This window comes from Gymnogyps californianus, chromosome 10, assembly GCF_018139145.2.
Source record: "Gymnogyps californianus isolate 813 chromosome 10, ASM1813914v2, whole genome shotgun sequence".
In the NCBI taxonomy this organism is placed as follows: Eukaryota; Metazoa; Chordata; class Aves; order Accipitriformes; family Cathartidae; genus Gymnogyps; species Gymnogyps californianus.
This window is the reverse complement of record NC_059480.1, coordinates 2,656,963-2,669,583: the sequence shown is the minus strand read 5'-3', so window position 1 is coordinate 2,669,583 and position 12,621 is coordinate 2,656,963. Positions and strand designations below refer to the sequence as shown.

At 37.5% G+C, this 12,621-nt stretch overlaps 1 protein-coding gene across 1 annotated transcript in view; it reads left to right on the top strand.

Moving 5' to 3' along the window:
• The window catches only part of STAG1 (stromal antigen 1), a 200,526-nt gene that overhangs the window by 140,599 nt on the left and 47,306 nt on the right, over positions 1–12,621 (top strand). The window contains exons 12-19 of the mRNA XM_050902898.1: positions 29–108; positions 2,615–2,722; positions 4,996–5,110; positions 7,324–7,441; positions 8,609–8,712; positions 11,633–11,725; positions 11,845–11,934; positions 12,124–12,327. Of these exons, the coding sequence (XP_050758855.1) occupies positions 29–108; positions 2,615–2,722; positions 4,996–5,110; positions 7,324–7,441; positions 8,609–8,712; positions 11,633–11,725; positions 11,845–11,934; positions 12,124–12,327 (912 nt within the window). The remainder of the gene's footprint in view (positions 1–28; positions 109–2,614; positions 2,723–4,995; positions 5,111–7,323; positions 7,442–8,608; positions 8,713–11,632; positions 11,726–11,844; positions 11,935–12,123; positions 12,328–12,621) is intronic.

The window sequence follows — 12,621 nt, the reverse complement described above, 5'->3', positions numbered from 1 at the left end:
TTGTCACTGTAATAAAATTCCTTTTCAGGATCGCATTGTATCAATGACACTTGATAAGGAATATGACGTCGCTGTGGAAGCTATTCGATTAGTCACGCTAATACTTCAGTGAGTATTTTTCAAAACCAGTATATTCCCTTTGAGAGTTACCTAAGCCAGTAATATTTTATTGACTTGATTTCTTTGCTTGTGTAATGAAGTGAATCTGTTACTTTACATTTAGTATGAAGGTGAAATAAATATGTAATAATATGGTCATGAAGCTAAAATAAGATATTTAATCTCGTGGAAATACAGTAGGCAAAGTATAAAAATGTATTGATGTATTGAGATTATTAGTGCATCCATTGTTGTGGAAGAATGTCAAAGGGCATTTATACCTTTTGCCAAGGGCAAAATGATTGTCCTCCCCAAACCAAGTATCTGTGGGTTACATTTGCTAAGATAGCAGTAACTAAGCAAAGATCTAGTGTTAGGAGATTTGATTACCTGACGCAGCTGAAAGAGAGTCATCTGGCAAATAAGCTGACAAGGAAAAGATGCTAGCTTCAACACCCTTGTTTGGGTTATGTGGAGGTGGCGGGGGTAGCTTGCAATTTTAAACGCTTGGCCATGCAGGATGAGACATGCTTCCAGGCCCCCGACTTTTTCTTAGAGATGCAGTGGCTTCCCTGAGGCAAAGATCCAGTCCAGAGATCATCCCACACGCTGACTGACTGAACCAACCTGTCCACAGCAGCCTCATGAGTGTGCTGCTGGAGGAGCACTGCTAAGCTTTTATTATATATTCATTAAAACATATGTTAAAGAAAATCTGTTTTACAAAGAGATGCATAGAATTTCTGTATCATACTTTATAGCCGGTGGCTCCACTTTGAAGAACGTTTTTGGACATGTAGAATTTGGATGAAAGATTAGACTAGCTTTTCCTCTTAGTAAAGAAGTCTGGACTTCATTTTTTTTTTTATTTATGAGTCACTTTACAGATATTAGACTTGTAATATCAGGAAGAAAGGAAGTCTCATACTCTTACGTTTTTAAAGCAAATATAACAAATATGATCACAAATGAGATGTAGAACACATCTATTCCCTGCATTATTAGCAATGTTTGGGAACGCAGTAAGATTTTAGGTCAAAAGTTGTGCAGTGCACCTTTTTTTTCCCTGTCCTGTTTTCTCTTTGATTGCATGATGAAAACATAGCTAAATGCATTTAGCACCAGAAAAATATGGGTCATGTTGAACAGCACAGGGCAGTATCCTGGCAGGTAGGAATGCCAAAAAGATGTCATGAACAATCATGAGGGGGAATGACCAATTAAGAATTATTTGTAGTATGAAGCCAAATGATGTATAGAGTCCTGATACATAAATGTTTCTGATGAATGCTGACTAAACAACGGGGGAAATAGTATTCCTGTATGTGACAATGGTGATATTTTGATATCATTGGTGCGATATAATTGTTCCGTGGCTCATAGCATTTTTCAAGAGTACTGCTGAAAAATGGAAGTTTTTCCGAGTTTCAGAAAACTCACACAATCTACCTTGAGCTCAGAAACTGCAGAAGCCCCAAGTATGTTGTTTACCCAAGGCAAGGGTAAAAGGAGGCTTGTTCTTGTGAATAAATAATTGCAGAAAGTAAACTTTTCATCATCATTCATCCAGCACAGCAGGGTATGATCAGATTCAGTTCCTTGATGTTGAAAATGAAGTCTATATCTAGTCAGCACAGTAACTACTGTAAAAGTGATGGACAGTTTATTGTATCAGCACTATTGTAATTCTAAATGCACACCATGATTCAATCCTAAAATGATTATGTGTTGATTTCATTGGTGGATGCACAGTGCTAGTTCTGTGTCCCCACTTTGTGGCATAATCTGGTTTATTTTTCTGCTGCCCATATCCAGAGCATTTCTGTGCCTTCTCCCATTGCTGAGGCAGTTTTATCCACCTGGCCTGGCCCCTTCAGCAGCTGGAATTGGGAATATTCCTTCGTACTTACCAGGCCAGCAGAGAGGCACCTCCTGCCCCACAGCGCATAAGAGCACATGGACTGTCATGTAAAAAGACTTAAATTCTGAGAAATGGAGTAGGCCAGGAGGCTGAAGCAGGTTTTCCCAGTCACAGATTTGAATACTTTAAAAATTAAAAGCTTTGAAAGCAAACAGACATTGCTATAGAAGTAAATAAGTTTAAGCAAGCAATTATGTTTTCCTCATGTAACATTCTAGGTTTTTAGTTCAACAATGTTCGATAATGAGTGTCTGGCATCTTGCAATATGTGCGTTGTAGTTTGTGTGATGGTATAAGTAATGAAGCAGGGCAAGATTTGTAAGCAGTTATGACATTTTTTTCATAATACTATTTTTTATATATATATTGATACAACTGGGAGAAGGAAGTCAGACAAACTTTCAGTCTTACAGGCCATTTAAATACCTCTGTATTTGGAAATTGAACCAGAGATCCTTGAAGTCAGTATTCAGCCATTTAGGATTTTGCATGAAGGAAATCAATCTTGTAGCTGTCAAAAGTAAGTTATGGGAGGTGAGGGGATTGAAATGAAACATTTCTTTTAGTTCAGGTGTTACTTTCTGACTCTTTCAGTGGAAGTGAGGAAGCTCTGTCGAATGAAGACTGTGAGAATGTTTATCACTTGGTGTATTCAGCACACCGGCCTGTTGCAGTAGCAGCTGGAGAATTCCTTCACAAAAAGTAAGTTATCAGTTGCCCTGGAGTAAGACCAGATTTGTGAATGCTTCCTAGTAGAGGTAAGGTCAGAAGGCAAAGAAGCAATAGAGTGAAATATCCCAATGTAGCAAATCAGGTATTTAATTTAAGAGACTTACTCTCGTGTTTAAATTCAAGACCTAATGACTTGAAGAAACTGAACTTACATTTTTCTTGCTCTAGAATAGAGATAACTTTTCCTAACTCCTCAAGGGCTAAATGTACAAAGGCTGCATAAACCTCTGAAGTTGGTTTAAATCTTGCAGCTCTTGCTGAATTACTGTTGTGATAATATGTTTAGGGCCTATACATCCCTGATGGTCTACCTGATAGGCAGTCATCATTTTTACAAAGTTTTGAACCAGTTTAATTCAAAATTGTGAACTTGACGGGTTTTTATGTAGTAATAATTAAGAAATTTGTTTCTAAACTCACTGACTTCCCCTAAAAATACATTACACCATGGTTACATCTTTCATGTGCCCACTATGCCAAAGGAAGTGAGCTAGCTTTTCTGTGGATGCGAATCATACCGCATCAGTAACTATGACCAGGACATTGTAGTTAACCTTTTCATTTTAGTGTTTACAGTTAAAAGTCTGTTAGCAGTAATTGTATTTTTTCCCCTCATGGGTTGTGACATTAGAGTTCTTTAATGTATCAGAATGCAGGTTATATAATTTTTCATGCCAAGATACACAACAGAAAAAAATCACATAAAACCATCAGTTTTCCTTTGCCAGTGTTCTAATTTTCTGTGGTTTATTAGTGATTTAAAAGTCCACACTGTAATTGTAAGCTTTCTTTGGTGGATTTCTGGAGTTCCATCTTTGTGATCGGACATTATCTGTTTCAAGGAGTTAATTTACAAAATTCGGTTACATTTAGTTTCCTACATGATGATTTAGGAAATAGTTAGGTTCTTTTTTAAAAATATATACTGAAATTCCTTTGTTCATCATGTGACAAAATAATTTTGAAAAATGCCTCAAAGGTAAATGAATTTGAAGACATATCTGCACTTTAGTGTATTTAGTGTAAAGACAAAACTTCATCCTAACTTTTCTTTACAATGAGATACTATGCTGTGTTCTATAAATGTCTCTCAAGGTAAACAGCATTGAGAGAAGATTGTCCCATTCCTAACACTCATTTTCTCTTGGTATCTGCTAACACATAAGAGCTGATGCTCCGTTTGAAATAACCTGGAATCTGCTTGAGGCATTTGAGGTGGGATTTCCCTCGCCTAATTTTATACATTTAAATATGACGTTCTATGTGTAAGCTAGTCATTAGACTTCGTAGTCAGCAAAGGAAAGGGAATAATAGAGAGGATCACTGACTCAGCCCTGAGGTAGATGTTTGAAGATATTTCAGCACCTGCAGAGGTGCTTATTTCTTACCTATTAAGATAGGCAGGGGGGAAAGGTGATGTCTTTAACTAAAATACATTTGTGTGTAATGCATCCTTCTCTTTTCAATGAATTTCAGTAGTGAAATCAAAATACTGTATTTAACATTTCTAATTTGCATTGTGACTGTGGTTTCACTGTAAAAGCAAGGAACAGTTTTCAAACTGTTTTTTACTTCAAACTTCTTGAAGTAAATCATTGCTGTAACTGTCATGTAGACACATCTGAGATCTCTTTAAGCTAGCAAATGCGAGTGTTGAGAGTCGTTTGGAATTAGCCATGCATCAGGGAAGTCCATGCAGAAGTACCAGAAGAACGGCCAGAAGTTTTACCTGAAAAAAAAAAAAAAACCCCAAATAATTGACTGGTAGCTTGCTTTAACCTTTATGCTGCTACTGGTACCTGCTGTTGGTTGTTTAATGGGATGTCAAGTTTGTTCATACCATATTCAGTCAGCGTGACCACAGTGAAGATACCACCTTAGTTCTTAAGGCACTAGTGGAATAAGTGCTACCACCATTGTAAGACTTGATAAGTTACAAATGCAAAACTATACAAATTATGCAAATATATAAAACTGCAAAATCGTTCAATATAAATATGTTTTGGAGAGCTATTTCCTGTGTGAAGTTCTTCCAGCCCCGTGAACTTGAAGACTGTGAAGATAAATTCATCTCTTCTGACAGGCAGAGGTCATGCCCTGTTTCTCTTGAAAGAAATAGTTTGAGATACTTTCATTGTATTTTATGAACAACTCTACTGTATCAAGAATGAACACTCATCATATTATTGCAGAAATGAGATTTGTTTTGATAAACATGATAGTTCCTTTTGCTTTATTTTTAGACTGTTCAGCAGACATGATCCCCAAGCTGAAGAGGCTCTAGCAAAGAGGAGGGGGCGAAATAGTCCAAATGGAAACCTTATTAGAATGTTGGTTCTTTTCTTTCTTGAAAGTGAGGTAAAAAAAATCATTTTTAACCTTTACATGTTTAATAAAACCTGGAACTTAAGTAGTGATTTATCAACATACAGTAATAAGTTGTCTCTCTCTTGGTTTTTTTCATAATTTCAGAAATACTGTATGCGCTTTACCCTGCCCCCCATCTCCTTGTCCATCAAGCAAATTCAACTCAAAATCTTCTTCATGGTTTATTTTGCTCTTGCATGTCACCACTGTACTCAGTACTGCATTGCTGGTAGTATGGTGGCTACCAGGATTCATAGCTGGTTCTTTTTTTAAGATAACCATGTAAGGAGTATACCTCTGGAGTTACTCTTTATGGAGTAAAATCATTTGAACCAGAAAGGAACAAAAATTACATAATATCTCAAATTATGATTAGAATCGTGGAATAATTCAGAGTGGAAAGGACCTGAGGGGCGTTAGCTCAAAGCAGGGTCAGCTGTGAGATTAGATGAGGTTGTTCAGGGCTTTATGCAGTTGCATCTTGAGAACATCGGAGGATGGAGACTGCAAGCATACATACGATGACATTAAGCGTTTGATGAACACATTCAGGACGGGATTGTGCCCATAGTTTATAGAGACAGGATAAATGGCAAGTTTTATGGTAGACATATTAACAGTAATTCAGGTGGGGAATGGTAGTGGAGTGGAGGAAAACTTGAGAAGATAAACTATTAGGTACAGGATGCTCTGAAGATAGAGGGGGAAAGGTTTTAAAATGATACATATGATTTGGTAATAGGTGGCAAAGGAAGACTGAAAGAAAGGAATGACAGAAATGTTTCTCTACAGAAGGGAAGGTAACATGTTTTGTGTAAAAAGCAAAAGGAAAGGTATTGCAATCAGGTATTTTAATTGTTATGAAGCTTTCAACAAGAGACTTGACTGTGAGAATGAAAAGAAACACAATCAGAGATGCTGAGAAGGAAGGATAACATTTAGATATAGTGTTAATGTTAACATTTTTGAGAAACACCTTACAAACATACAGGTTAAGTCCAGATGAACTGTCACTACTTGTGTGAGCCTTCAGTCTGCTCTCTGAATGTATTTTTAGTTCCAGCTTCTTAAAAACTTAGATTGTAATAGAACATTGTATTTTCCAGTGAATATACCTTAAATCTGAGGGTGTGTGATTGGGAGTTACCTAGCGTTAAGCTTGTCTGTCCTTCTGAGGAGAAAAGAAACTCAGCTTTGCTCCCAAAGCCATGATCAGCAAGGTGCCTTCCCATGCAAGCCATATGCTGCTCCCCGAGATCACTTCTCTCCAAGGGCCAGTTTTTGCTACTGCTGTTTTTGAGAGAGTTGTTAGAAACAAAGTAGATTACTATGACTCCAGTTTTAATAAAGAGTTAAGAGAATTGGGAGTTTCCATCTGCATAGGGCTAGAAGATGTAAGCACTGCAATCTGAGAGGGTGCATTCAGAAGAGGGAAGAGGTAAACCTGTGATAAGCATCAGTAAGCTCTGTAACACATGACATTTTGCCCAAAGCTGTCAGAAGTAGAAGAGTAGGTAAATGTCCTGACACCTCCTTCCCTACCCTCTTAGATGTTTTCCAGTTAAGGAATTAGTCCCATGTCTGGCAGGCAAATCAGACCTGCATATTGTGCTTCTTACTTTTTGATAGTAGTTAAAGATCAGTTTATAAAACAGTAGAAGCCTATGGATTATTTTTCTCGCTTTACAACAGTTGTGTTAATTCACATAAAAACATTTTTGCAATTAAAGTTAGTGTTAATTCTATACCCAAATCAGTACCTACCTACATCAGTAGGATTTCTGCTACTCTTTTCTGAGCATGTATGATAAATGAATGCCTCTTCAAAACGAATATATTGCAACTCTCTCTTAGTCTCATGTTTCACCGTCTCTCCTTTTTATAATGCAGTAAGAAAGTGAGGAAAGGTAAGTTTACGGCTTCTGCGTCAAAACTCTGAGATTTTTCACAAACTAGCTGCTTTATGGAAAAGAAGCTCAAATTGGTTTTATTCTGTTTTCTATTAACACATAGCCCCGTTGTCGTGCAGTTGTATCATTCAGTTGGAAGAAGACCTTCCAGAGTTAGTTTCAAACTGAATTTTCTTTCCAACTAACGTTAAGAGTACATGCCCAGGACACTCTCTGTGGCCAGATGATTGTGAAAGTTGAAGAACTGCTGCTTCTACCAGAACACTGTACTGACAGTTGCTTTGGATTTTCTAGTTGCATGAACATGCAGCCTATTTGGTGGACAGTTTGTGGGAGAGCTCTCAAGAACTGTTGAAAGACTGGGAATGTATGACAGAATTGCTCTTGGAGGAACCAGTCCAAGGAGAAGAAGGTATTTGTTTAACCTCTACTTTATGAATATTGCACAATATTGTTAATTATTCCTTAAAAAGATGTTTCACTGTGGGTGATAGAGGTATTTATGTTGTGTTTTGTTTAGAAAGCATATTTGAAGAAGATTTTAGTTTAATGCATTTTTAATGCTTTTTGTTTCAAAAGCAGCATTTTTGTACTCTGATTTTCATCTTGTGAAGTTTGCTGTACTCTGGTTCCCTAATATTAAAGGCTAGGACTGCTTCTTGTCTGAATGTTTAAGTAACTAGTGTATACATGAACGTTTCAATAAATTAAATAGCTAATACAACTTTGAATAAACAAGTACTTCAGGTGGTGTTAATTAAATATGGGGCTTTTCCAGACAATGTTAAAACCTAATGAAGTCTCAAGAGGAAAAAAAAAATACGGATATTCTTTTGCCATTAGTTTCAAGTCTCCTTTCAGTAATGTAGATCCGCGTGCACAAGGTAGCCAGGGAGGTTGGTGGCAAAGAGTCCCTAAAGGTGATGAGTGTCATTCAAGATCCTGTATAATCCTTCAGGATTCTCCTGCTTCAGGGACCTTCGCAGGGGTTAGGTGGTTGAAAAACTGATGTACTCTTACTGCTTCCTAGCATGATGTGCTCATCGTCTCAGTGTTTCAAAAATCGAACCTTTTGCTATCCACCTGCCACAGTTGTGGTATTTATATGGTAATTTCCTTAGGAAATTAGGCACTCTGGTTCTTTGTTTCTGTGTAGCCTAGTGGGGTTTGATCCTCTAGATGTGACCAGAACAGAAATAATACTTCCCAAAGAACAGAAATAATACTTCATGACGGTGAGAATATTTTATAAGGAAGCGACAGTGAACAGTCAGTTGCTCTCCATCCTCCGTGACGCCCTTTATTTTGTAGATCTTTGTTATATTCCCCTTCATTCATCCTTTTTCCAGACTATATTTCTCTGGACTTCTTTCAGTTCTGCTGTATCCATTTTGAGATGATGTGAATAGTAATTCAAAGAGCAAGCAAGAAAGCCTTGGTTTTATAAATGGGACAAAATGACGCTGTCTCTGTTGTTCTTTGTTCCCTGTGTTTTACAACTGCATTCACAGATTTGTCTTCTTCAAGATGTCTGGCACACACATCAGAACTGATGTTACTTGTTCTTTTCCCTCCATAGCAATGTCTGACCGGCAGGAGAGTGCTCTTATTGAGTTGATGGTGTGTACAATCAGACAAGCTGCTGAAGCACATCCTCCAGTAGGCAGAGGCACTGGCAAGAGAGTAAGTGGTACTGCAGTAGGTAGCTCAGACCTGTGTGTGTTACTATAGTAACATAAAATATTTGTCTACAATGCCACATTTTGACACTTTTAAATTACATTTTTATAATTGGTGTTTCCTGTGAATATTTTTGAAGAAAAACAGTAGAAGTTCTATTTCTGGACATGTTTGGGTTTTTGTTTGACTGATTTTGGGTTTTGCATTGCCAAGTTAAGTAATATAAATTTACAGCATGAAAATCTTTTTTTATTATTTTTTAGATGTTCTTTTTATCGTAGCCCTGGCTTACACTTGTAATGTACCCACATCTACAGCCCTTAATGTTAAATCTAGATTAGAATTGAAAGTGTAGAGCTCGGGAGCAGAACAAGATTACCTCTGACTGTGTTCCATAAAAAGGAATGTGCTGCTAATAGAGATGTAAAATTTGCAGAAAAAGCCAACAGTATCTTCATCATGAGAGTAGTTAAGCACTGGAACAGAAGCTGAGAGTTTGTGCAGTTGCCATCCTTGGCAGTTTTCAAGACATGACTGGACAAAGCCCTGAGCACCCCGGTCTGACCCCTGAGCTGGCTCTACTTTGAGCAGGAGGGGTGGGACTGGGACCAACCTGAATGCATCTGTGGTTTTATGTATCCATCCTCTTTGGCCTCTTCCACTGAGTACCCTAAAAATTTAAGAATTGGGCATTCTGGCCATATTGCAATCTAGCTGCCTCTTTCGTTTATTTTATAGTGACTGAGGATCAGTGGAAGTCCATTCCTAAAGCTAGGCATGTGCTTTTAAGCATTTCAGTATGAGTCACAAGGTCGGGGTGATCAAGAAGCTTTCAGCTGTATTCTCCATAAATACAGCATCCATGTTCCAAAAGAGTCTCAGCTTCCCAAATATATTTCCCTGGTTTTTGGTAGTCCCCCTCTTACTTAGGTTAGACTAAAATGAAACAAACCCATGTGAACGTTTGGTACTTCTGTTAGGTTCTGTTCTGAATAATCGTAACTAGTTTATTAAAGCCACAAACTTAATGAAGGTGAAATCTGGAGATAGACTTAGCATTCTTCATTGCTAAACTAAGTGCAGTTACTTACCTTCTTAATTTTTATGTGCCAAAACCAGATTAGCCTCATGTCCAGAAACAGCATCCCAGGAAAAGCTCCAAGAAACCATCAATTTAAACATGCTTTATGTACCTTAATTTATAAAGCATATTCTAAGAAATTCCTAATTTATTGAAACATTTCAGGGGTGAGGGGAGAATCTGTGTAAGCACTTACTCATACTTAACACAAGCATGTATTATGCTGTGTTACCAAAACTGTATTGTAAGCACAACTGAACTGTGTTTCATCTTTAGCCGCAAACCCTTCTAGCAGACAAAGCAACCTTGAAAATTAACAAAAATTCCGTGTTTGTATTTTCTGTTTGGAGCACCAAATAATGTCATTAGCTTTCAGGGTATTTTTCTGTCTCAAGAGATCTACAGTTCAGTTCACTTAAGTTCAGCAAATTGCTTAGTCTTAGATTTTCAATGTCTGTATTTTTTCGAAGGTAAAGAAAACACTTCAGTAAAATAAACTTCACCTTCTGAAGGATGATGGAAAGAGCATTGAGATCATCCTAGCGACCCAGATTAATTCATAGCACCGTGAATAGCAATATTTGGTCACCAGAATATGGCTGGGTTGTTGGAGGGTGGGAGCCTGACCTGCTAGCTGCATTTGTGTTGCCTTCCAGTGAGCTAGCAGCTTTTGCTGGCACGGGTGGTGCCGCACTGCGAGTTGGTACAGGAATTGCAGTTGCTGCTGTATGTATCCAGCTGTCTGCCATGTACTATGGAAGTGGTTTCTTACCCTGGTTACAAATCTGTTCCCATTCACTTCCATGGTTGTTTTGGATTCCTGCTGACACAATAGGCTACCTGTCATCCAAGCACACATTTTGTTTCCAGCTGTTCCTCCTCACTTACAGAGAGATGTAGGTATGACATTTAGCTTTTGCTTCTTTTCAGTTAGATCATGAGTTGTGGGATGGTAACTGCAGGGATCTCTGACTTGTCAGTAGAGGTTTGTTATGTTCTCATCATCTCGCTAGCATATTCTCTGAGTTGAAATGGGAGCAGACTTCTAATTATGCACTCACCTTCTTGTGAAATAGTTTCTTCTCTGACTTCAGCTTGTAACCCTTATTGTGCAGTCTGGCAGCTTTGCTATACATAAATCATTAGCTAACTTGAGTATTTTATTATCGTTATTTGTTTTCAGAAGTATTCTCTCCTTTTCTGAAGCCAAGAAGCCAGATCTAAGCTTTTATGAAGCATGCTGTTTTGATTATTGTCTCTCTATTCACTGTTTCAAGGTGGTTTTGCTATGACGGCATTAGTAGCTTCAGTGTATCTGTCACTGAAATTTGTAAATGAGTTCTGTGAACTTGGATGTATGTTCTCACTGAGAATTACATTCCAGTTCAGAGATGAGGCCATGAATCTGCTAATGAAAATCACTGTTACAGTGTGGTTTGGTTTTGGTTTTCTTAATTATACTTCAGTTCGCCCTGAGGTCTTACATTAACACTTTGTTTGATGTGTGAAAGCCAGAGCTCAATTCGCTTGGAAGCAATAGCAAAACTTCCACTGACTTGGGTTATATTTGAATTTCAATCCTAAAAAAATGTTGATGTGTCGAGACAATATCATGCTGGATGATATGATATTTTCCTTTTCAATCACGGCTTCTTAGGACACATGGTCCTCCCATTTAATCACTCTTCAGTCCAAATGTGTTTGAGTTTTTTATTCCCTCCTCTTTTGATTTATTAAAAATACACTTGCATGGATTTTTGTTTGTAATATAAACTTTAGAAAAATTAATGAATGCTGTATGCAGAAATTGTATTTATTTTAGTTATATTTGATCACTTGCAGGTCTTGACAGCAAAAGAAAGAAAAACTCAGATAGATGACAGAAATAAATTGACTGAGCATTTCATTATTGCACTTCCTATGTTGCTATCAAAGGTACATTTTTCAACAAAATCTTTCACTGGTATTTACAACTGTCTAAACCTTTTCATTCTGTAGTGTAGGTGTTTATTTTTACTTCACTATTTTTTTGTTTTGTTTCAATGGTGTTCTAGTATTCCGCTGATGCCGAGAAGGTTGCAAATCTCCTGCAAATCCCTCAGTATTTTGATCTGGAAATCTATAGCACGGGCAGAATGGAAAAGGTACAGTACATTGGGCAAGAAGTCTGGTTGCTTTCAAGTATCTGATTACTACTCTAGTCACACAGTACTGTGCCTTCATTTGGCATATTACTTGATCTAACCTTGATTTGGTGTATTCTTTGAATGACTTTTTCTTTGAGTTTCATTGTTCAGGTAAGGTGAAAGCTGAACTGCTTTTCTGATCTACAGCATCTGGATGCCTTACTGAAACAGATTAAGTTTGTTGTGGAAAAGCATGTGGAATCAGATGTTCTTGAAGCCTGCAGCAAAACCTACAGCATACTCTGTAGTGAAGAATATACAATCCAGAACAGAGTTGACATAGCCCACAGCCAGCTTATTGATGAATTTGTGGATCGATTCAACCATTCTGTAGAGGATCTGCTGCAGGAGGTTTGTTTTCGTTAGACTACTTAAAATATGCTATGATAAACTGCAGAAAAACATTCTTACCAAGTCATTAAATTATCCATCTGAAGATGTTAGTGCAGCAGCAACTATTTCATAATTATTTGGAGCTATTTCTCCATGTAGAAAATCCCTTGGACTAGCCATTAAGCCTGCAAAGCATTGGTGCTGTAAAACAAAGACCACAGGACAATCCTGCTTCTCAAAATTTAGTCTGGTATTTAAACAGTCCACATAAGAAATTAAATGGATGAATGGGTGAAAGCTGATGAAAAATGC